Source organism: Excalfactoria chinensis, chromosome 1, assembly GCF_039878825.1.
Source record: "Excalfactoria chinensis isolate bCotChi1 chromosome 1, bCotChi1.hap2, whole genome shotgun sequence".
NCBI classification, from domain to species: Eukaryota; Metazoa; Chordata; class Aves; order Galliformes; family Phasianidae; genus Excalfactoria; species Excalfactoria chinensis.
Window position 1 is genome coordinate 50650364 of NC_092825.1, and position 25445 is coordinate 50675808.

Here is a 25445-nt window from a genome sequence, read left to right on the forward strand (position 1 = left end):
AATGAATAAGGTTTCACATTAATTTTTCAAGCCTTTTCCTCAGAATCACATATTACCTCAGTAATTGCGTTACAGAATTAGGTCTCTATTTACATTCTCCTCTTGAATCCTAAAGACAAAACCTTGCTTTGGTTTTCCATAGGTCAGCAGTATTACTTCTTCCTATTTTCAGAAGAGCATCACAGAGCTAGCAGCACTGCTCTGCCGTGCTGGGACGTCCCAGAGATGATACATGCCCATGCCATTGCATGCAACCTGCTGACTCCATGAGATGACAGCAGAGGTAATGCCACACTGTAGTGGCAAGTGGGATCTGTGGGCACCAGAACAGCATCTGTAAGTTTGGATACACCTGAGGACACCTCACTGAAGGTCAGACTTCTCTGCAGTGGATTGTGTTAGCATTCCACTACAGTTGTGCTTCCCAGCCCACCATTTCCCACTTTCTCTCCTACCTCTGTCACCCTTGGGGAGACACAGTTCACCTAAATGGCCTTTTCTAATGTGCTAACAGCAAAAATGAATAAATGCTAATATCATAGTCCAGATGACCATGAACTTCACCCACAGGTATCACCACTGACGGATACTGAAGTTTCCAGGCAAGGGCAGGAAGGAAAGGAAATTTTGGATACCTCCCACCCACCCTGTATCCCCCTTGGTGGATGACCATGCCCAGTGTCATGGATGGGCACACTGCAGCACAGAGATCCCATCAGCGTGCTCTACAGATCTGGGGCTGAAAGGCTGCTGGTTGATACCACCAGCAGATCCTGACAAACGGCGCCAATCCAGGTGTGCCAGCTTCAGGAAACGTGAAGCTGGCGGAGAGATAAAGAAGTTCAGTTGTCCCCAAAAATGTCCTCAAAAGCCCTTACCACAGCATCCTAAGAAGCAGTTCCTCATTGGCATGACAGTAGATATAGTACTCGTCTGCCACAGCAGACAATTTCTGCATTACTTAAAGGAATGACACAGCCAGACCAAGTAGCTTAAACTGCTGTAAGTGACACCAGTCATTCATTTCATGCTGCAGCCAAAAGGTGAAAATTTTCCCCCAGCATATCTTCAGCCCTCCCCTGCATAACAAGCTGTCAGCCCTTGACAGAAAAGGAAGAGGAAAGAAAAAGGGAGTAAGATGGGCAGGAGATAACATGAAGGTAGCAGCCCAGAAGGTACCACACACAGGAGAAGGTGGGGATACCGCACTATGCAATGCTTTTCATTTGTGATTAAGTATCTCCATTTTCCACCTGGGACAAAACTGAGAAGGCCTGAGCAGAAGAAATACAGATGCTGGCCAATAAGCAGGCCCCGCTTGCCAGCTGTCATCTTCAAAGGGATAGATTTGATTTCCTGTTCTCCATGTCTCTGGCAGCTGGTCACACTGCTACATGTGAGCACGCTGGGCAGAACCAAGGGTCAGGGATGTCATTCCTCTAATGATATGTGTTAAATCTAGTAATTCTGTATGCTCTCAGTGCTTTAATTGTTAATGTTGATAAACTATAGGAACTCTCATTCCATTAGAATCACCTTTTTATTTTTCTACCTGTGAGACAGACGTTTCTCTATTGAATGATCACTCTGCCCTTGTTTCTCGTGCAGTTATGGACAACACAAATTAAATCCTGAGTCCTGGGACACTGCAGGCCATGGGATGTTACAGACACACACTTGGGTTCTGCTGCTCTGTTACCACAGCAGGTCAAGCTTCCATCCTCACCACTCACCCCTGGTTTCATCCTATTCCTCTCTTCACAGCTACTATGCTCTTAATTCCCTTCTGTTTCAAAGTTGTGCCCATTCACTTTATACATCCCCACAAGAGCAGGGGCTTTTACATATGTAACGCTTCCCTCACATCCCACTTTCTCCATGCCAGAACTTGCTATATCCCCTTTTCATACCACAGCGCCAATTTTAAGGCTCTACAACCCTTACCACACACCATGACAATCAGATATCCACCTCCACTTCCCCAGTCCTGCTGATACTCTGTGATGCCCAGGTGTTCCCCATGGCTCTGCCCTGCTGCTGCTTCCCCAGCCTCCCTCCAGGGCCATGGCTTGCTGTAACCTCCAAATCACAGCCAGCACTGATTCCAGAGGCAGACACACAAATGCTGAACAGACAGGCCGCAGTACCTCTTCTATCCCCACATTTCCATCTGTTCAATGATTTTCCACCACGCTCTGCTCACTGATACCCAGCACTTCCCTCGATGCTTCAGAATTAAGTTTTGAACTCTGCACCAGCATCGCTCCACAACACAGATTCCTATCCGCTTGAACAGAAAGCCTTGCAAGCTTTGCCAGCTACCACGACTCCTACGATTTCTTCCACGACATGCATCTGCTTGCAGAGGATGGGGAGGTGCCCTCATTGTTGTCCAGAGGGCTTTCTGGAGTGCTGTCAGCCTGCTGTGTGCCAAGCTCTCTCTGACAGCTGCATCTAACCCCCACTGAGGCGTTGTTGTGTTCTTCAAGTTGGCCACCCTGAAGAGTGCTTTGCCTGCGTTTGGAGTCAACAATGCGTACAGAGCTAACCGTATTCACCAGAGTAAGGGGGGATCTTAAAGATTCTGGGTCTTGTGTATAGAGATACAAAATAGCCCAAAATGGAAAAAAAGAGAAACCTTCTGAAATATCCGCAGATCACATACTTATTAAAATACAACCATACGTATTTTAAGAGAGGGAAAAGTATCATGAATAATTTAGTTGGCACACGGAAAGTACTGTTGTGTATTTCATATGTGTGAAATAAATAAGCAGAAATTACTTCATTTGAATAACACTGAACACCTGATTCCAGAGACTGAGCAACACTTCACGCTAAGGCATGTAAGAGCTCTTGGCTTGTTGACATTTCACCAGAACAGAGGAAAATTAGCAAGTTGAAAACAGAAATTTATATTGCGGCTTGCAAATAAACATTCAAAGTGCATCCACTGGGCTCGTAAACAGCACCTAAACTGAGCCCTGATATTATGAAATGGCTGCATTTCATTGCTCCTGTTGCTACAAAAAAGGCTGAGAAACTGCACCTGAGCTGACAATGTGTATTTGGTGTCGATCACGCAGAATCCAACATTGAGAACAGTAAGTTGAGCTGCTACAGTTTCTCCCCAGAATTGCAAAGTGGAGCTCAGGAAAACAAAAAACATCTGGTTTCCCACCCATTACTCGGTCTCTCTATACCACAAGTGTGACCGGAAGGCTCCTTTACTAATAAAAAATCCCAAGAAGGCTCTTTTGCTAACTGTAAGCTCCATGTTGCATGAAGATTAACATGGCATTTGCCTCCTGCCATCAGAGCAGCCAGGTAGCATTCAGAAAACCGTAAATAATTTATCTGTGCTGTAATCGAAGCTTTCAGATATAATAATTAGGCACATTTCTCCGCAAGTGTTTTGATTAATAACAAATTATTTGTCTTCCAGGTGCTAATTGCTCTGCTTCAGGTTTGAGAGGTGTTTTTTCTTTTCCTCTGCTCAAACTAGAGCAAGACAGGAAGAGCAAGGGATCTCTCCTGTAACACAGATGGATGTAGCTCTGCTTCAGACTGTGACTATTGCCTTAATGTATTACAGCCTCCATCTTTTTGCCTGCCCATTTCAAAACAGGACATCATTATGTCAGATATTTGCAAGCGTAGCAAAGCTGTGAGGTACTCTCAAGCATAATATAAAGAAGATGAAATAAAAATATAGAATCACAGGATCATTCAGGTTGGAAAAGACCTCTAAGATGATCCAGTCCAACCATCCACCTGCCACCAATATTGCCCACTAGGCCATGTCCCTAAGTGCTACATCTACCTTTTCTTTAAACAACCTCAAGGATGTCTCACCTTCAAAAACAGCTCCAGCTTCAAGTTTCATGTGTGCCCCTGTCTTCTTGCTGCACAGCCAGACAATGCAGGTGGCTTTGTTTTATTTTGAGGAGAGAAATCCAAGCACTATAAACAGTGTTGTACTTACTGAGCTCGGCAATGCTCCCCACACGCGTAGCCAGTAAAGACTGCTCGATGGTCCTTAGCTCGGACTGGCTGAACATCTGCACTTCCCCAGGCTTGTTTGACCGCTGCTGGTCTTTGTGAAGGTTCAAGCTGTCCGGCAGGCAGAGAACACCTACAGTGGATAAAAAAACAACAAAAGAAATTCCATGTAATTTCAGTCACTACTGCTGTCACCACCTCGTATTCTTGGGACATTCTAAGGCCCATGTGAGTAGAGCCCAAAGACAATAAGCATTTGTAACTCAGTGTCACAGATGACTCATGTTCTCAGAAGTGGCCCTCATTAACTCTTCTGAATATCCTCAAGTCACTGGTGATGTCACTAAGGGATAATGCTTACAGAAAATCCCTTGTAATTGCCCGTGCTGGAGGTCAAGAGAACCCTTCCAAAGAAGCCTTCTAGAAATTACTCCAAAACCACGGTATCTCAGCAACGGAATCCTTCAAGACTGACTTTAAAATTATACACAAGAAGGCTGATACATTTACAGGACTTTCCTGTATGGGGAATTCCACTGACAGTTGCCAAAATAATGGGCAGCATCAAGATGCCTGCTGTGCCATTGATGAGTTTATTGGATTTCTTTTGTAAACACAGCTCCTGACAACTGAACTGCATAGATTTCAAAAGCCCATCACTCAGAAGCCCTCTAAGCAGCCAACTTTTATGGGGAGGCAAAAACGAGGTACTGACGTGAAAAAAAATTGACAATACACATCCATGCAGGCACAAAAGTCACTTTCTGCCACAATATCTATACCCTCAGACAGAGGGCACCTGTTTGTTAATCAAAATTACCATCATGCTACAAAACAGAACTTATGTAGAACAGCAAATGCTTCATTACCAACCTTGAGTAACAGATAATGGAAGCTCAGCCTGGACAATAAGCTCTCCTCCCTTCCTGAGGTCGGAAAACAAGCAACTATGGCCACGCTTGCTTATCCATAGTATTGCCTTCCAGATCCCTCTGGGACCACACAAGTGGACATCCCTGGTGGTTGTACCTCTTCATGGCAATTAAATCCCATCCTATCTCTGACTGTGGGATTTGCAACAATTTGCTTTGAAAATAAGATAAAAGTAGGAAATGTATTTTTTTAAATTAGCTTGTACTCTTTGTTCCATTTAAGGACAGGGGAGAAATTCCCCCTTAAGGACCAAGAAAACACTTTACAAAACGCCGTAAGAAAAAGGGACGTATCTCATGTCTTCAGAAGGGAGAACACAGGAAGTAACTGGTAACTAACTCTATTAATCAGTAATTCTGTTAGTATCATAGAATTAAAGAATGGCTTAGACTGGAAGGGACCTCAGAGCCCACCCAGCTCCAACCTCGTGCCACAGGCAGGGCTGTCACCCACCAGATCAAGCTGCCCAGGGCTCCATTCAGCCTGGCCTTAAATGCATGACGGTGGATGGGTCATCCACAATTTCTCTGGGTAACCAGTAGGTACACAACATTCTGAGTCCCTTGCTGAATTACTACCCTAACCCCTTGTTTATTTTCATATTTAAACAACCTACCAAACATCACTGCTTTGAAGCACCTCAAGGCCAGGCAATCCGTGCTCCTGGAAAAGGACGTTTCTCAGACACTTTGTTAGCTCCACCAGCTTCACGTCCATTCTCCTCTCTGCCTGTAAACAGTCTGGTCTAAGTTCTACTTGTGGCACAGACCTGAAAACACCCATCTTGAGAGAAGAGAGGTGGTGAAGGCTCAGTGAGCACATCCTATGAGAAACGCAGGTGGCGCACATTGGAAAAAGCAGAACCAAAGGCCTCAGATCCCACAGCTGTAGGCTGGCAGACTGAACCTGGCTCCCCATCCCCACACAACAGCAAGACCAGATCAAATGCCTTAACGGCCTGTTTGAGCACTGGGAATAGAAAAACAGAAGCAGCCATTAATCCCAGTCCTGACTGCAGGCCCAGGGTTGTGGCCACCATAGTCAAACCACGTGCATATGGAGGAGAGCTGTGGGCAAGGATACAAAGCATCTGACAAACAACAGGGTCTGAATAATTAAAAGCACTGAGGTAAGGGGTAAAAAGGGGCAGCAATGAAAAAACATTGAACAAGCAATCCAAAATTACCAAACAAGCTTTCCAAATTCACTGCTGATCACTTAAGTGTTTGCCTTGAATCAACTCTTAGCGTGACACTTTTATTCTGTAGATGCACAGATCTTGAGATGTTCAACACCTGGATTTAGAACGCAGACTTGCCTGCATACTTTAATAAGTATTCTCTCCCCGAAACACTGCTCATTTATTTAGATTGCTTTTCATAATTTTAATGGATAGAAATTAAGACAAAATTGGAAGTCTTCCCTGCAGAAAACAGATGTGTAACATCGAATGCCCTACTCTAAAAGACCTCTAAAAACAAGAAATAGTACAAATAACTTTATGTCATCTTTAAAAGGAAAAGAACACCCAACGAGAAAATAATTAGTCAAAATACATGTTAAAGCATGGGGGGAAAAAAACAACAACACTATTTTAAGGTACCTTTATGAACAGAATTGAAATGGTTTAACATCCTAAGACGCAAAGGAAAGCGGTCTCTGAGCGATGAGCGATGGCATACAGATATTTTATTCTCAGTTTTGTCTCTGCCTGTTCCCACAGCCGTGCTTTCCCTTACAAACAGCCCTGATGATTAATTACTCTGTTCCGTAGCGAGGGGAGTATATTCTTAGGTTTTCAGATGAAAAGTGCAAATGAAATGCAAAATGTACCATTGTTAGAAAACTTAGCAAATTATAGGATATGTCACGCCAAAGGGTTTTTTCACTTGAGTGTGACATGATTAAAGCCATGCGGTAGCCAAACATCTGATACTTACACGCCAGCTTCACAACTATAATTGACCACAGCGGGTGACCAGTGGTGTGCTGGAAGATTTTTTATAACTCTCATCATTTTGCTGGAGAGCATTTCTTTTCTTTTGCCAGAATGGAGAGAGGGAATTCTATGCTGGAACACACAGCTCTGCCCCTTTCCTAGTTTCACCTGCTTTCCCCCAGAATAATTAAAGAAAAGTTACTAAAATGCTTTCTGGCAGAAAAACTTGCTCTATTTTATCAGTGTTTCACGTAAAGCTCAAACGTGCTGATGAATGACTATGGATGGAAATTGCTCCCTAGCAAGAAGGGAGCATGCCGAATTGAAGAGGAATGCAAAAGTAAAGGTAAAATCTTTGTGATTATAAATGCCTTCGTTATATAAATAGAAACATTTAAATAGCCATCACCTGCTTTCGCTGGCTTGGCTACAGTTCAGCCTCCTCATGTTAATTCCCTGCTGACTGGCATTATTCACTTGCTTTGTCAGCCACGACTTCAGCCCCACTGCGCTATACTTGACGCACAGGTAAGGATCTCATGTTTCCAGCAGCCTGAAAGACAGGGCATTTTCCCTTGCTTTTTTTGCTCTCTTGACTGTTGATGCTGACGCTGCCATTCCAAGCCAAAGATTTCTGTTCTGTATCTTCAGAAATAACTACAATATCTGTCTTTTCTCTCTGCTGGCATTGCTAAATGTCCTTCCTTTCTGCATGGTTACTCAGCCCTGCGCTCTTCTTTGCCTGTTACTTTATTCCTCATCTTCCTTCCAATTCACTAGAGTAGAAATCAAGCAGTCTGTTGTAGCAGGACGAATGTGGGGCCACACGCAACATGCCCCTGGCTGCTCCATGCCCGTGGTGATGTACGGCAGCCATACGCTGCATTTATGACTGCTATGAATCACTGGAGCAACAAGGAATTACCAAAGCCCTCCTGTGTGTTTGGCTTTTGTCACCTCTTGTCATGCTTGGCCATAAGATCCTTGGGCAGGTATCTGTCTAAAGCATCCAGAATGAGTCAAACCCAAAGTTTGCTTTATAAGCTGCTGTTTTTGATTTGCCCTTGGCCTCAGCTTGCCTTGCAGACTTTATGTACAAGATCGCAGAGAAACAACAAAAATACTTTAAAATCAGCAGCATGCCAAAAAAACTCACAGCAACAAGCTCCTAGTGCTCTTCTCCCAAATCCCAGGGAGAAAAATACAACCATCATAGGGAGGATTCGATGCACAATACACTCTACATTTTTCCTGCCCCCTGGGCTGAGTGGAAACATAAGCCTGAGCTCAAATCCCAAACCAAAGAAGTATTGCACTGAATGACATTGAAGATGCCTGAACTTGTAGAAGCACCAAGTCTTTCAAACCTCATGGAGGTACCTGGTAGATCCTTTCTGGTTTCCCCATGCAAGTTCCCACTTCTTGTGCTAGGAAGGCAGATTTTGGCACAAGTACATGCACATTCCTGCATGGAGCTGTGGGTACAGTCCTTGCAGCATGGCAGAGGTGTGCGCATACCCCACTAACATCCCACATGCGTTGCCGCACAGCAGCCCTTGGCAGAAATTGTCCCAGGGCTCAGAGCAGCTCTAACACTGAACACAACAGAGCTGGGAAACCTCCTCAGCTTTCAGGGCAGGAGAAGCATGGTTTTGTAACCCAAATTTCACCTAAACACAAAGAAGTCATCAAAAAAACTTTCAGCCTCCTTCACTGTTCCTCTATTTAGACAGGTATCAGCATTTACTTATCTGCCAGCTGTTGCAAGTGTTGCAAAACAGTTGATTCCTGGAGCGCTGGCACCTACAGTGTCCATATGTCAGAACTGGCAATAGGATTTCATATCCACTTCAACACTGGAGCCTGAAGGCTTCCCATGGTCTGCTGTTGTCACCACCCAGCTATTTTCACAGGGCAAAGGCAGATCAAAGGGCACAACAGTAAAAAACTGGTACACACAGTCTTCTGTACACAGCACACCACCATGAATGGGAGAAGTAAAAAAATGGCAAGTCTGTTTATTTGGAATGGAAAGCAGTTTTTTGGGTAAAGCCATGTTACATCCTTAAGCATTTTGTAGTTTGGTCCCATACCAGCTTCCCCTGCTAAAGAAACAGTTCAAGCACTGAGTCCATCTTAGAAGAATGAGAGACTGAGAGATTTAGACCAGATATAACGATTGTTAATAAAGGTGGTGAGGCATTGAAACAGATTGCTCAGAGAGGTGGTGGGTGCCCTGTCCTTGGAGACATCCAAGGTCCCTTCATGGTCCCTTTCAACTGAAACCATCCTATGATTCCAAACAGAACCGAAAGGTGAAGTTCTAGTTAGTGCAGGCCTGAAGCTTCTGTTCAGTCCCTCCTCTTCTTCCCCACCTAACGTAATCTCCTTTCTGAAGGTCACAGTTGTATTTCAGGGAGTCCAGAGGCATTTGATCAAGCTATTACTTAAGCATACAGAAAATCAACCCTGTATGATCGTAAGAGGATGCAGGTACCACTGAATTCCATTTGCTATATATACATATACACAAAGGGACAAATCAAAGGTTGCCTGTTTATCAGATTCTTTGTCTTCTCTCTCCTTCAGATCCCATGGTCTAAACCAAAACAAACTTCCAATAGCACTAAATTAATATAAATGCCCACTAGACAATGCAATTCAAATGAAGAACGCAGAGGTATCTAGCAGGAACCTAACACTAGTTTGTTTTTACTAATAACATAAGCATTTGTTTTGTCTAAAAACATAAGCATTGTAAAGACTAAACCAGTTTTTTGCACATTGTTATCCTTTTCATTTGAGAATACTGCTAGATTTTTCCCTACATGTCAATCTAAAGTCTAGATAGAAGATGGAAGGTTTTGCTGATACTCTTTTTTACTTCTTTAATTAAGGGCTCCCACTTTTAGTAGAAAATATTTCAAAGCATCTTTGATATCTCTATCTCTTACATCTTAAACAAACATACATATCTGGAAGACTTCTTATACTCCCACTTCATGGATTCTTCCATAAGTTTATAGAGATTAAGAGTGCTGGGAAGGTACTGGGCAAATTACTCTGTAAAATGAGCCTGAAAATGGTAGTTAACCCTCAACTGCTCCCAAAACTCAGTGCTGCTCACTGCTCCAGTGAATGCCATTCTCGAGTCCAACTCCACGAGATGGCGAATTCTAACTCATTCCAACTATGCAGAAACTCCCTCCAACTTGAGTTGCCAGCAGCAGGCAACCTGCACCATGACTCCTAAGCTCAGCCTGTCAAACTGACAGGCAAGTCAGATGGAAAACATCTTGACTTCTCCTTACAGAAATGAGACTATGGGGAAAACCTTAATGCTTATCATATCAACCAGCGCTTTCAGTTAACCGAAGGCGTGGAAAGTATTCAAGGCAAGGAGTGCAAAGTGTCTTCTTTCCACGCATTCCAGCCTGGTTAAATAACAGGGAGTGGCTCCTCGTGGAGAAAATGCAAAGCACTTGGGAAAGCCAGAAGGTGATAAAAAGTTTCCAGAATCAAAGTCGCAGAGGAGGCAAAGCAGCCCAAATGAGGGAAGGTGGGACAGGCGCAGGAATCAGATGCAAGTCAGGAAAGTAACGCTGCTTTGTGCGTCTTTAACACCTACTACCCAAAGCCATTAAGAAGCATTACCAGCTCTCCACTTAGCCTCCAGGAACTGGTGCTAAGCAGCTATAATAATATGCACGTCCAATTTGTATGTGAAATGAAAGTAAAGCACTGCAGAGCTTAGTAGCTAATTCAAGGTGAAATAAGAAATGTCAGAGAAAAGCAGGAAGAGAGCATAAGGCCTCTAGTTATGCTGTTTAACCACAAGAGATCAGCCTTTCTCTCCTGGAAAAAATCAGTAGAAGAGCAAATGAAAAATGCTTAAAATGAACAGGGGATCCTAATAAATCTGCCACAAAGTGATCAACGGCAGCAACCACTGATGAACGACAAACAGAAGTTGTGCAAAGCGTAGGGGCTGGGATCCTACCAGAACAACTGCAATCATCTGAGCCGTGCGAGTGCAGCTTCGTTATTTCATTTGGCCAAGTGCGGAGGTTTCGTCTTAGCAATTTAGTCTCTGGCTCCTTGCAACTGGAAATTTCAGCAACTGTTTGCATATCTGGAGAGCAGTTTCTTCCAAAGCTGTGTGATCGTTTTCAGGGCAGTACCCCAGCTGGGCTGGATCTGATTTCATCAGAAGCCAGAATGGATGATCGTTATCCAAAGCAGAATACCTCTGTGAGTTATTAGAACAGATGTTATAGGAAGATGAGATAATAGAATTATATTGCTACGCACGGCTGTGACATCTTTTCTTATAAGGAGTTTGTTAGCACAACACATTCTACTTAATTGGGACATTCTCCTTATTAGGAGCCTTCAAAGGCAATCGCTTTACCCTAATGATAATGAGTGGCAATCACTGCTGCTTTAAGTGGCATTGAAGTAACAACAATTCAACTAAATTAGGATATATTCTGCTGGTACCAAGCGGTTAAGTGGTGCACAACCAAGTGGAACACAGGACGGATTTGACTGTTTAGGTTATAAATTACAAAAGAAAGAAGAATCAGGAGATTAGATCCCTCTCAACACAGAAACTAAACTCCCAGATCAGCAGCAAGAGCTTTACATTTATTTTTATTAAGATATAAAGATAGCAAAACTTTGGTCCCATCAAAATCCATTGCAGAACTTCTAAATACTCAAAACCACCACTGAAGGAAAAGAAGAGCAAACACAAAGCAAGCCTGTCTCTAAACAAGAGAAGTAATGGAGATCCATCTCCTTGTGCTTTTCCCCAGGTATCTATCAGCTCCTCCTGTTGGGCATGAGATGGCCCTCATGGCCCTTTGTTGGGCATGAAGCAGCCAATGCTGCTCAATGTTATGCAGCCATGGCTGGACAGCCAGCACCTACCAACGGCACAGTGAGCAGCACCCAATGTGAAGCCACATTCCCTCCTTTTCCACAGGAAGGAGACTAATGTGCCTTTACCTACCCATGATTTTCAACATGTCTCTCCCTGTTGACCATGAAGTGGCATTTTGTGGACTTCACAACAGGAAGCTGCTCAGCAGCACGCTGTGATCAGCCAGGCTATTCCATTGTCACAGTAGTCATAAAAGCTCCAGTGCAAGCTGGGATTCTTTTGGCACAGAGATGTTTGAGCTGACACAGTGCATTTACTTCACACAGAGCACCCATCGACTCGAGATTACCCGGGTCTGAGCTATGCTGCCCTGGAAATAGCAAAGTGGAGGAGGCTTTCTATCACACTCTTTGATAGGAGGCATCAAGGTAAATAAATAATAATAAAAATTACAGCTGTCATCTTTCTTCTCTGCTACATGCAAATAAATACAATACATGCTGCCCTCAGTGTCTCTACACCAGCTAGAACTTGATAGATTGTGGGAAATTTGCAGGCAGAAAAGAGAATGATGAATGTGTTGGCAGTACTGGCTGGGGTGGAGACTTAGGGATAAATCTGGATTTTGCAACACGCAGCCTGACCACGAGATGCCTCTTCCAGGCCCAGGCAGCACTCAAAGTGCAGGGCACATACAGGGGGAAGGGATGTACTCTGGAATAAATATGGACTTAGGGAATGCACTGCAGTACTAACTCATGCAAGGATGTGTCTGGCTAAAAACAGGCAAAATCCCCCTTTAGGCTGAGAGTTCATAGAAGGTCCAAGCCTTTGAGTCACTGAAAATGACCAAGAATGCATTAGCAGTTTTTTATTTCCCAGAAAAAGACCCATCACCTGATAGCAGCAGAACAAGAGGATTCAGTGATTCAATGCATAATACGCTTTCCTAGAGCCCGTAATTTCCACCACTCATTACCACCAGCCTTCCGAAATGCCCAGCCATGACGGACGACTTCCTGCTCAGCGACCGGAATGCATGCACGGCACGGAAGCCCAGCTGTGCCGATAAGGCATCTTTCCTAGCCCAGCCCAGCCGGGGCTCATCCATTATGTGATAAACAAAACACCAGCAGCTCATCAGGTATCATCACAGACGGCTGTGTCCAAGTCTGGTTTTTAGGAGCTACAAGTTTCTCGTAACATGCTGTGGTTACGATGCACCTCTTGAGCACAGAGGCTGAGTATTTAAATTACGAATGAATAACCCCATGCAAGCACATAATCCCCCATTTTTGTGAGACCTACTATCCAAACAAACTCCTACACCAGGTTCTGCAGCTACAGAATGGCAGTGCAAAATGCTTGATGCAACAGAGCATTTTTTTCCACCGCTTTCTCTGTATACCTCCATTCACTTGGCACAGTCACTAAGCATTGGATCCCTTCAAGGCTTGGCCCCATCATTTCAAAAACACCAATGTGCTTGCAATTTCTGAGCAGTTCCACTGAGTACTATACAATACACTTGGCAAGAAGATTTAGAATACCTTAAAAAAACACCTCCCCCATTTGCTTCAATATTTGTAAAGATCAGTACGCCTTTTACAGAAGGGATTGTTTGCTAGAATGCCTCCCTTCACCTCAAAACATCATCAGCTTGTACAAAAGCCATGAATAATACATAATGGCAAAGACATTTAGTGTTCGGACTGAATACGGGGCATTCCCATACCAGATACCAACCAAATCCCTAATGCTTCACATGCGGGCACGGTGTCAGCAGCCAATAACGGGACAAAGAAATGTGGGACAGAGCTCCCGTGCTCTGTGTGCAGTTGCTGCTCTACAATTGCATGCACATCTTTATGTAGATGCCCATACATGAAAAGCAGTCATGCATCCGCCCTTACCTGGGGTAGTTGGCTGACTGGAAGGTGACACGTTTCTGTGGAGCTGGGCCCACCAAAGTGCTGGGCCCTCTCCTGGAGAATGCTCAGGTATTATCAAGTAGTGCAACAATGATCATACTTCAATGGGGGAGATAAATCATCAGCCCTCAGCACTTCCAGGAGGGTACAAGAACATGTGATTGAGTACAGTAATAAATGAGCAAAACCCACAGTTGTTAGGGCACAGAGCTGTGCTTTGGGGGGAAATTCAGGCAGCTCAGGCAGAACTTACAGACTTTGTCAAGGTTGGGTTTTATCCCTGAGCAATGAGTTCTGGGTAAACTGGAGCGTGAGGAGCCCACAGCAAAGGTTGAGTAATTAGAATTTCCTTTCAACCGCATGTGCAGATGACTATCAGATCAGCCACTCCACCCTCCCCAGGAAAGCCCACGCTTAATGAAAGCAGAGCTGTTTTAAGAAACACGCGCAGCTATTTACTGGCCCTAGGGCAGTATCCCATCACTCTGAACACTGACCACACTCCCGCCCACCTGGCAAAGGGCAGCGCTGAGCAAACTGAATGAAAACCGCCCACTCCCGAAGGCAAAGGGCATAGGACCACCGCCATCTCATTAGCAGTCATAACCTCAGGGCAAGATGTGCCCTACAGCCCCCTGTCAGCCACCGGCCCATGCTGGCTGCATGATTTGGGGGTTTTCTAGCTGATAAGCTCCTTTAGCTCGAGCAGGGATGGCTGTGAGCTGTGTGGGTCTGGGGTATCCTCCTCCCCACAACCTCAGTAGAAGAATAAGGCTCTGCCTTCGGTACATGCTTCAAGGGGGTTTTGCCATGTATTTAAAACCAATTACTTGCCTAAAAACTTCACTGACTGGAAAGCCTGGATGGCGGCCAGGGGACAGTCCTTTCTAAAAGTAACCTTTACGTTCTTCAAAAATTCCACTTGGCTTACTGCGTAGACATGGCTTGTCATTAGCACGTGTTTTGGCATCCAGCCCTTTGATATAGATACCTACAGCAATAAATCAGTTCTGACCAGTAAAGGTTAGCCTAGATGTACGTATATATATATATATGGTAAAATCATTACAGACAATGAATAAAATTTACGAGAAGAGACATTAGCCTACATCTCTGGCAGACTTTTATGACTGGTTGCCCCACAGATTGGCTGGCTGACCCCATTTCAAATAATTCCAGTTTTACAGAGCTGACAGACGCCTTCTTCCCCCACCCAGCTATAATAAAGCTGTGTTCAGGTGCATGAACTCATTACGGGGCTACCACATTAACTGGAGAAAGACTTCTGAAAATTATTTAACGGGAGTTAATTTTTTTTTGCCTTTGATCCCCCACAGGGTATCAATTTGTGCATTCAGAGTTTTATGACACCAAGATATACAGTCTTACTCCTAAAATACCTATTTTGGTTTTTTGAAATGATGCCCTCTATTACTTTTCCCAGACAGACAAAGCTGTGCATTTATTCTCAGAGCAGTTAAAGGTCAAAATCTGTTCTCGCTCTATGCATAATCTTCAGATTTGAACCTCTGCATTATTCATTTCCTCCACTTCTTCACCCAGACGTTCACATACAAATTCACAAGCACCAAAAACCCTATAGTAAAGGCATACGAGCATCTCCCTATCAGACCCTTCTGTGGTGCACCGATTAGCCAGTAGATAAGGAATAAACGGATATTCAATATTATATCCTTCTGCTTCAGTGCAGTCTGTGGCACGACCGCATCTCATTCATTCTCTGCTTTGAGTAAAGCACAACGCTGCTCCTCATGGGCTCACCTCTTCCCATACTGCCCTCAGAGGGACAGAGCTGCAGCATCCATGGCAGTGCCTGGGCTGCCCCTTGGATCTGCCTAGTCTTCGAGGCCTTCTGTAGCACACCAGCACCACAGCTAGAAGGGAGAACAAACTATGGGGCAGCGAGGGCCCTGATTCTGCCCCCACTGCATCCTCCTTGGAAATGGCTGAGCTAACTCTGCTGGAATGGTTCCAAACATATATATATTTAAATCAGTCGTGAGGGGGGACATCTGCCCTAGAAAATGGAAAATGCAGTTGGAACGTATTACAGCAACCCAAATCAGGGGCATGTAATGATAATCAGCAGGTAGCCGTAACAGCAGGCCATGCTAACTGCCTCACCTCATACATCTCATCTCTTAGCTTTATTCAGCCTTTCCTCTTCAAAGCAGACTGAAAGAATCCTACTGATATTTTGAAACTTCCAGACTTGGCTGCAGTGGGCTGCATTACTTAACAGGCAGGCTGACTAAGGAGCAGCACGTGCTCTAGTGGACATTGGAGCTGAAGATGAATCTAGTCTAAATAAACTTACTCCAACCACATTCTTAAAGAGTACTGACATGTCACACTTTCAAGTGTTGCACTTATTCCAGTCTCTGTGGACGGCACAACACAGTGCTCCCTGGTTTATATCTTCTAATGTTAACAGTGATATAAACCATGGGGAATTATATAAGTTAGGGAATGATGAAGATCATAATACCCGAACAAGGCATGGATTCAGAGAGAACTGCGACTTTATAGCACAGAAACACGCCACAAAATGACAACTGCACTGCAAAACCTACAGGAATTACGAGCAAGTTTTGATTGCCTCAACTGCACATTGCAAGGAAAACTAACAAAAATAGATTCCACTTCTAGTTCTAAAATAATGTTAGAATTAGTTATTTTAATTCCATTCTAGTGAAAAGGCTGAGCTCACAGTTTAAATCATTTCTGGATTCATGGCCTCCAGCCATGAGTGGACTACACACTGCCACTGACCTTAGCCACAGAGCGTGCCAAGTGAGCTATGAGCTTCATTAAGGAATTACAGTTCATGTGTATATATATATATATGTGTGTGTGTGTGTGTGGACAAAAATACATCCTATTTCTATCTATAGACCATTTGTAGGCACAGCTAAACTGTTCATTTAAGTGGGAAAAGGTATCATTTTCCCTTGCATCATTATATATACAGACACAGTACTTGAAATACGTTGCATGTGGGTCATCTTTTCTGACATGAGGTTTGCATAAAGAACGCAGACAGTTCTTCTGGCCCTTACTCCTCACGTTAATCATGTCTCTAGGTGGCTAACGATGGGTTTAGAGGATGCTCGAAATGGTTGGTTGAGTAAAAACGTTTCTCTCAGACCTGGAACCGATCTCCCTTCTCCCCATCTCCTGCAGTGGAAGGGAATTTTGCCACTACAGTAATGGCAAACAGCAAAATAGGCACATTAACCACAAGCACAGCTGCAGAAGGCAAAGCCTTCTGTGTGAGAACTAAAAGATCACGTCTAATGAAGAGGAACTTTGAGAAAAAGAAGTGAGCCACTTTGGTGATTTCTTTTGTTGGGTTTTGGGGCTTTTGTTTGTTTGTTTGTTTTTCTGCATGTGGGAATTATTATTCTTGGTGTTTCCAGAAATGTGAAACCTTTTTCATTTAACATACCCTGTAAGGGCTTTCCTCAGGCAGTTTCGACTTTGTTCGGCACTCAGGTGGTAATTCTTTATACATGACACAGAGCCAGGCAATTTGACACGTCTGCCTCGATCATGAAATGGTAGAATTGACTGGAAATTTTGAGACAGGCTTTTCTTATTTCACGTGGAGCCGGGAAGAGAAACTGGAAACTGTCCTTCAGGTCGATAATGAACTGATCGTATGGCTGCCACTTGCAAAGTCTACCCAATGGACTATTTAAGCAAGAAGTGTTTCAGAAGTGACCTGACTCAGAAAGAGCAAGTCTAGCAGTGTGGCTTTCCCCAGCATGCTCTGTGATAGGGAAATGGCTGCAGGTGCAGTCAGATGCCCTCCTGAAGCACCCAGAACTTGGCTTTTAGGATCCACAGCCTCGATCTTTTGAAAAACTCAACCTGGATTGTTCCTAGAAGCTAAAAACACGTTTCAGTGTCTGCAAATCTTGGGAGAAGAACAAAGGAAAAATATGACTGCTAGACTCTCTCTTCTTAGACTTGCGACTCTAAGGAGAAAAGTGGTGAAATATTTTTGGGATGACTTCAGAATCATGGGAAATATGCAGGATGAAGCAATGGCTTTCACATGCAAGTGGAACTGTGATTGAAACGTCCTGAAGGTGCATAGTTAGTAAAGAGTTAGTAAAGAGAAGTACGACGTAGAGAAGAGAGAGAAGGAGCTTGGGAACTGTGGTTTATCAGTACGACACACGAGATTAATGCAAGCACCTACAGAGAGGGAAAACAAAAACATAAATGATGGAAAATAATCCTCACACTTTGCCACTGTGCAAAGATCTGACAGCTGAGTGTGCAATAATATTTGTGCCATCTGCCATCCTCCTACTTTTTACAAGCTAATACTAACAAGTTGCTATGAATAGCAGTAATATATGAGGACAGCTCTGTAGAAGCAAACACCAGTTTGCACCTAATCTTAAGTATATTGAAAACATTAATTTCAGTGCTTTCAAAACAGGCTGATCAAGAAACAAATTTGAAGCAAGGCAAGGAGAGACATTCAAAATATGTAATACTGATGCAGGGAAAGATGAAATCTTGGTGGCAGTAAGAACGTGCCAGTCTTCAGCAAGTGCAAACAGTGGCCAGGGCAACATCTTGTCAAAAGAAACGGATTATTACAGATGAACCTAGACTAAGTGGAGGAAAATAGACTTCTTCTGTCAATCAGCTGGACAACAGCAGTTCCTGATCGCAAAGCCTTCGAGCCCTGGCAAACCCTGGCTCATGACAAAGTGCTGCAGCCACACAGGCTCCTGCAGGCTGCTAAGCCATCACTTCCTTAGACCTAGAGCTCCATGGCATTCCACTGCCCTGCAGTCCACATACAGGGCACCTTTACTGAGTTAGTATCCCATATGGGTGTCAAACGGTGCAGGACACCCATGCACATCCCATTCCCTTTAGTTGGTTCAGGTCAGAATAACCCCAGAAGCCTGAAAGCTGAAGATTTAGCTTTAAAAAGCTACAGGTGGGTCAGCAGGACAGGCTGGAAAAGTGCTGAAGAGCAGAGCGGGCATGTTTGGATGTGGAAAGTGACTTCCATTGGCAAGTGAAATGCTTGCTGTGCTAGGGCTTGGCTAGTGGAAAATCCTAGTGAACTGGCCGCCCGTGGAAATCCTGTTCCAGTGCTGACTCCCCACTGGGATGTGTGTATGTTTGCCAACACCCGCTCTTACTTGATCCTCTCTGTTGGTTTATTTTGGCTGCCAACCAAACACTGTAAACTACAGACTGGAGTGTGAGTGTGGCAAAAAAGAGCCTGGTGGCCAATGGCACTGCTGTGGGGTTGCGGGGTTGAACAGATCAGAAGCACAGGAAAACCAGTGCTGCCACCACTGTGCTAGGACAATTCCCCCAAGCTCTGGCACAGCAGAAGGGGACGGCCCTGCAGCAACATAGGCCCTGCAGAGCTCATGAGAAGGGACCAGCCTCTTCTGCAGAGCTGTGGGAGGCTGCAGGAATGTACGTGACATTTCAGGTGCTGTGGTTTGCAGGTTGTGGTCAGCAGCATATGCAGAAGGAGGCCCAAGTGCCTACCAGTGCTCGTGCTTTGCAGCGCGTGTGCAATGCCTGCTCCAGTGTGCTCACTGGAGAGCATCCGCTTTGTGCGGCTTTGTGGGGTCACGAGTGTACACCAAACCCTTACCAGCATTGCTCCGGAAGGCATGTGGCCAGGTTTGCTTTATTAACGTCAGCTAAATGCTGTGCAGATGATTATGATAACGTGAGACACATTGCTGTAATAAAGGAAATAATATTTACCAAGGTACTTAGAAGTTATTTTCGATATATATCTTCAAAGCAATTAACAAATATTAAGGCATTAATTTATTTTTTTTTTGCAGGCAAGTAAGGTTGGGGCTGCCTTACTGGCATGTTTAATACACAGTGCTTTAAATCTGCTGCCTTGAATGTGAGCAGAGATATCTGCACCTCTGACAAAACCAGGGTTGGGAAGCCTGAACCAACAGACTGAGCCTCCTTCTCTGTGGTAGATGAATGAGTTGGCAGCGGGACGTGGATCCAGTCCTTGAAGGGAACCTATAAGCAGAATGGGGACGCACTTTTTACACCATCTAATAGCGACAGGGCAGGAGTAAATGGCTTTGAACTAAAAGAGGGGAGACTTAGGTTAGATGTTAGGAGGAAATTCTTTACTCAGAGGGCAGTGAGGTGCTGGCACAGCTGCCCAGAGAAGCTGTGGTGCCCCATCCCTGGAGGTGCTCAAGGCCAGGTTGAACGGGGCCCTGGGCAGCCTGAGCTGGGGGTGGTAGCCCTGCCCATGGCAGGGGGTGTGACTAGGTGGGTTCTGAAGTCCCTTTCAACCCAAGCTATTTTGTGATTCTATGATTCCATGAGCCAGGAATGGTTCATTAAAATCAACAACAATAACAGACACTGCATCCTGATGTCACGCAGTGTGGTTTCACCCCATTGTACATACATGGGTACTGCTCCTTACATACACCGCATACACAGCCGCAACTTCAAGCCCAAAACAGTCTTCACCACACAAAAATGGGGAAATCTGGAGGAGCACACTGCACAGGAACAGTGTGGAGAGAGAGGAGCATCTCTCCCAACACACCCCTCTGTCCGTGCCCCATGGCCTGGGCACCAGGGCCTACCGCTCTGCCATTGGCACTGCAGGGCCTCCAACAAGCCCCACCATACTCTGTTAGACTGGTGATGGCTGGGCACATTGTTTGGCTAAAAATGCCCTGTGGAACGTGCTGTGCTACACAGTTGGCTCCCTGGGAGGTCTCTTAATGAACTAATTCTCCCAAGGAGCAGTGAATATAGAAAATGGAGCATCACGGTGACGTATTTAAACAGCCGCAGAGGATGCAGCCCAGCAAACAGAAATGAGTGCGCTTCAGTGCCAGCTCTGCTATGTGGAGGTGAAAACGAAGTATGCTTAAAAAATTACTTCCCTCATCCAACACAGTGGACTTTAATAAATCCAGATGTCTACAATTTCAATTCTTAAAACTGTGCCTTGTAAAAGAAAAAAGAAAGGTCAACAGAAAAAAAATGCAAGGAGGAGAGCACATTTTATATCCATTACAGCCCTGCACAGCCTACCTGGGAGAGTCGACGGAAAGGGAGAAAAAATGCCAACCACAGACGTTTTGAATCAAACAGAACAAATATTCAAGGGCAGTGAAATGCTATGAAGTAGCTTAGTAGAACTGTTTAACAGTCTCAAAGATACTTTTAAACATTTCGTTATCAGGAAATCCAAATGTCAAAAAAAAAGTCCTGCAACTGGCTTAAAAATAAATACATTTACATGAGTTAAACTGCCGTCCTTTCACTTGCTGCTTTATTTTCCCAGCTCAGCTCTAGTCATGTTGTCAAACTTATCTCCTCAGACAAGAAAAACAGAAATTACATTTTTCTGCATGTCAGAAGACCAACTCTTGCAAAAGCAGAGCAACCCAAGAACTGGAGCTTTGGGAAAGCCATCGAACGCAGAGACTTGTACTGACCAGCTCATCCATGCTTCTTAACGGGATCCTCACTGGCATCTCAGTCATTCAGCAAGAGATTTTAAGCAGCAACTTTCATTGATTTACAGGCAATGAATCTATCAAAGCCTTCTACTTTTCTTTCATCTTTAGTGGAAAAACAAAAGAAAAAAAGAAAAAGAAGGATAAAAAAGAATACAAAAAAAGCCCAAACCCAACTCATGCAGTTTGCCAGAGAAAGAGGAGAAAGAGAACACAGTAAAAATAAGTCAGTGCTAGGAAAAAGAGCCTGTACTGTTAAAAACATAAAACAGTCCAAATACAATGCAACAGTCCCAGGACAGGAGGTCACTTTTGTAAGCTGTCATTCTGACCTTATATTTCTTTCCTAAATCATCCCAGCAGCTTGAGCTCTGCTACGACTAACACTGAGCTCAGCCTGCCCTTTGGGTTTGGGGCCAGAGGGACAGCACCAGGGCTGGGTTGCAGAATGAAATGCCCCTATCAAGATCACTCTTTGAATGCAAACACGATGCAAGGGATTAAACAGGAATGAACATCCATGTGAAAGATGGCCATTTTGAAACTAAAACACGGCATCCCAGTGTGAAATTTTGGGCTTTCATTGCCAACATTTCTTTGGTTTCCATTAGTTTTCTAAACCTGACACCCTTTTACAGTAGAAGACCTGTCCTATCATTCTTAAGAGAAAGTTTAATGAAAATGCCAAGGGACAGTGATAAATGACTTCAAATCGGCCAGGGATTTAGAAAAATATTCTTAGCCAGACAAAGCCCATAAGAAACAGGTTTGAAACAAGGCAAAACTCGCACTGATTTCATTGTGAGTGTGGTGAAGATCAAAGATGGCACAACTATTTTATCTGCCCGCTCATCTGCTTTTTGTTTTCTCAACCCACCATAAAGATAACGGACCCGATCAACCTCTCCATCACCGCAGTGAAAAACAAGGAGCAGTGACAGCACAGTCACCGAGGCTGCCACCGAGCAAAACACTCTGAAACACAAATCAGTCCTCCCTCTCTGTTTTGGGTGGAAGTTGACCTCACCAGGGGGTTACTAACTGCTTACTTCCCAACCCAGGGGAAAATCACAGATGGTAAGGGGGCCGGCTGGCAGGCCTGCAGCCCACAAAAACAGGACCTCTCACTCTCCAGCAGAACACGCTTATCTCTGCAAAGCCTTTGTTTTAAAAATCCCAGCTGAAAACACATGTGGATGACAATCGTTTACAAGTCATTTAACCTAACTCGTCATGGAGTTTGTTAGCCTGTGCTGGAAGCAAAGTTTGGCACCCACCCCGAGCCCCTGCAGCCTTCAGCAGTGGGCACTCCCAACAACACCATGCAGAGCCTGGCAACAAGGTACACGGCAAGCATTAATGCATTTAGGACGTTATTTTTCCTAAGGTGTTTTTCTCCCTCATTTTATGAGGAACTTGGGTTTACTGAACTCAAGGAAATAATGTCAGCATTAATTAAAAAAAAGAAAAAGAAAAAAAATACCCATAAAAATCAAAAAGAAAAAGAGTGAACAATATGACCCAAAAGCTCATGTGTTGACCAGATTTTCACTCTAAGACTAATCACCAAAGAAAGCACAGAATGGCAAAATTCACTCATCATAAACTTCAGAGATTTCAAGAAAGTACTTGACAGATTCCATCACCGTTCACTCTGGAACATCTTGAAGCGTTAAGCTTGCCAACAAAAATAATTACATCATCAAGTCTTTATACCAAGCTGCAGATTGAATACTTAAAGCAAATGCAGATTTAATTCGTGGTTCAACATAAAGGCTGGTGTCAGATCAGCGAGAATTTACTCGCTGCTGTAGCTGGGCACCGCAGTGACTCTACTGGGACAAGTAAAAATGGTAACAATCAGAGAATCATAGAATGGACTGGGTTGAGAAAGACATCAAAGTTCATCTCGTTTCAACCCCCATGCCACAGGCAGGGTCACCAACAACTAGACCAGGCTTCCCAGAGCCACATATATGTGTAGCACACAATATATGGTTTAACAGAAAGTATGGCATTCCCAAAGTCCCTAAGTCTTCCAGGTGCAACTTAGCCAACACACACACCTGAAGAAGGACAACTGACCCCAGAACTTGCAGCTGGTTCCAGAGGAAGAACTGTAATTAAAACACAACTTCCACCTCACAAGAAGTGATACAGTTTGTAGAATAATTGGCTGTAACTCACAGCCAATTGGGATAATGTCACCAACTGAAAAGATGGCATTTGTGCTTTGCATTTCAATAACATTCAGCCGTTAAAAAAAATTATCTGCAGCTCAAACTCTTAACAGACTGCAAGTCTACAGCTCAAAATGTTATTCTTGCTGTGAAATACAGACAAGAAAGTTGTACACTGTTAAAGGGTACCTACAGGCAAATGCTGTTAGAAGCAAGTGTATAAGGAAACTGCATGAAACGAAAAGAAATGCAAGTTTTTGCTCCAAGGCTGTCTTGTCTGTAGGACGACTCAGAAAAAGGGGTGGAAGCATCTGGCAAGAATGGTAGAGATGCAACTAGAGCAGAAGATGAGGTAAAGAAACCTGGGAAAGGTGGAAGTGATATCAGATGTTTTGCAAGCCCAGGTGCCTTTTTTGGGGGTAGTTTCTGCTTCAGCTGATATGAGTCAATAAAACACCGTGTCATTAAAACCAGGCTGAAGCAATACAGCCACCAAAAACAGTCATTTTGCTGGGTTCTGGGCTTTTGCTGGCAAGGCTGTGGCAGACACAGCAGGACTCTGCCGACCCCATGCCAGCTGGGCTGAGCAGCAGGATCACGCAAACAAGCAGCCCAACCTTGTGCCATACGTACAGCAAAACTACCTGCGAGCAAGCAGTTGGGGAGTGATCATAAACCTGTCGCACTCTATAGCTTCAGTCTTCACTGACTTAAATGTTTTATGAGTTGTGCTAGAAAATAAGGTATTCAAAAGGGCCACAAGAATGATCCAGGGGATGAAATACCTTTCCTACGAGGACAGGCTGAGAGAGCTGGGGCTGTTCAGCCTGGAGAAAAGAAAAATCCAGGGAGACCTGAGAGTGACCTGAGAGAGCATCTAAAGGAAGAAGGAAGGGGACAGACCCTTTAACAGGGTCTGTTGGGATAGGACAAGGAGAAATGGTTTCAAACTACAAGAGGAGACTTAGATTGGATATAAGGGAGTTCTTTACAATAGGAGTGGTGAGGCACTGGAACAGGTTGTGTAGAGAGGTGGTGTATGCTCCATCCCTGAAGACATCCAAGGATGAGCTGTAAGGGCTCTGAGCATCCTGATTTAGCTCTGTGTGTTCCTGTTCATTGCAGGAGAGTTGGACTAGATGGCCCCTAAGGGTCACTTCCAACTCAACAATTCTACGGTATTTAAAAGCCATTGCTTAAGAGAAGAGGACATTGGCAACTGGAGATGAGATGTTACATGAAGGAATTCCTTCTTTCCATTCTTACAATCTTAATGTTTCTATAAATGTCTTTACATACACATGATGCCTTTCTTCACTGTAAATTTGTAAACTACGAAGGCTGATCTTAGGAAAGAGTGACTGCATAAAGCAATGTCAGTCCACCCAAATGGCAAATGCAATCACCTCTCATCTAACATACATTTTGTAACACACTGGATCTACTAGCATAACACTACACTAATGTTTAAGTGACCAGTGTGGGCATGACCTGGAATAAAATTAGACCTCGTGGGCCAATATTACAGGTGACAAAAACTGCATGTATTGTAATGTAAGCACTAAATAAATACCTAAGAACCATGAAAAGAAACGCACGGGAAAAGAACAACAAGATGCATGCAAAAATATGGTTGCACTACAGATATCAAAATATAGAGACAAATAAATACCTTGCGTTGATGGTTTTTATGTTAGAGCATGTTCTGCACGTGATGTAATCAGAAAATGTAATGTTTCTGAACAACATGGTTGAGTGTGTGCCTAAACCACACTAAAGGGAGGTTAAGGTCACAAAGTCAAGCATTCTTAAAATTAGAAAATGCCAGATTAAATTTACTAGTGCAGTAATTTTATTCTCTTACGCATGCGCACTACCACACACCATTTTATCCCATGACTGCATATGAGTTTTCTTCAGAAAACTGACAGGAGACCAGCAAAAACTACAGCAAAGCTGGAAGGAAAGCAGAAATAACAGGAGACTGTGGTGATTAGTCCATGATTCTAGGGGAAAAATAGTAACAAAGAGAGAAAAAGAAAA

General features: G+C 44.0%; 1 protein-coding gene across 4 annotated transcripts in view; it reads right to left on the reverse strand.

Annotated features, from left to right (window-relative positions):
• The window catches only part of ABTB3 (ankyrin repeat and BTB domain containing 3), a 175155-nt gene that overhangs the window by 78226 nt on the left and 71484 nt on the right, over window positions 1-25445 (reverse strand). For all 4 annotated transcript variants that reach the window (XM_072328589.1, XM_072328580.1, XM_072328572.1 and 1 more), the window contains exon 2: window positions 3986-4135. In XM_072328589.1, the coding sequence (XP_072184690.1) occupies window positions 3986-4135 (150 nt within the window). The remainder of the gene's footprint in view (window positions 1-3985; window positions 4136-25445) is intronic.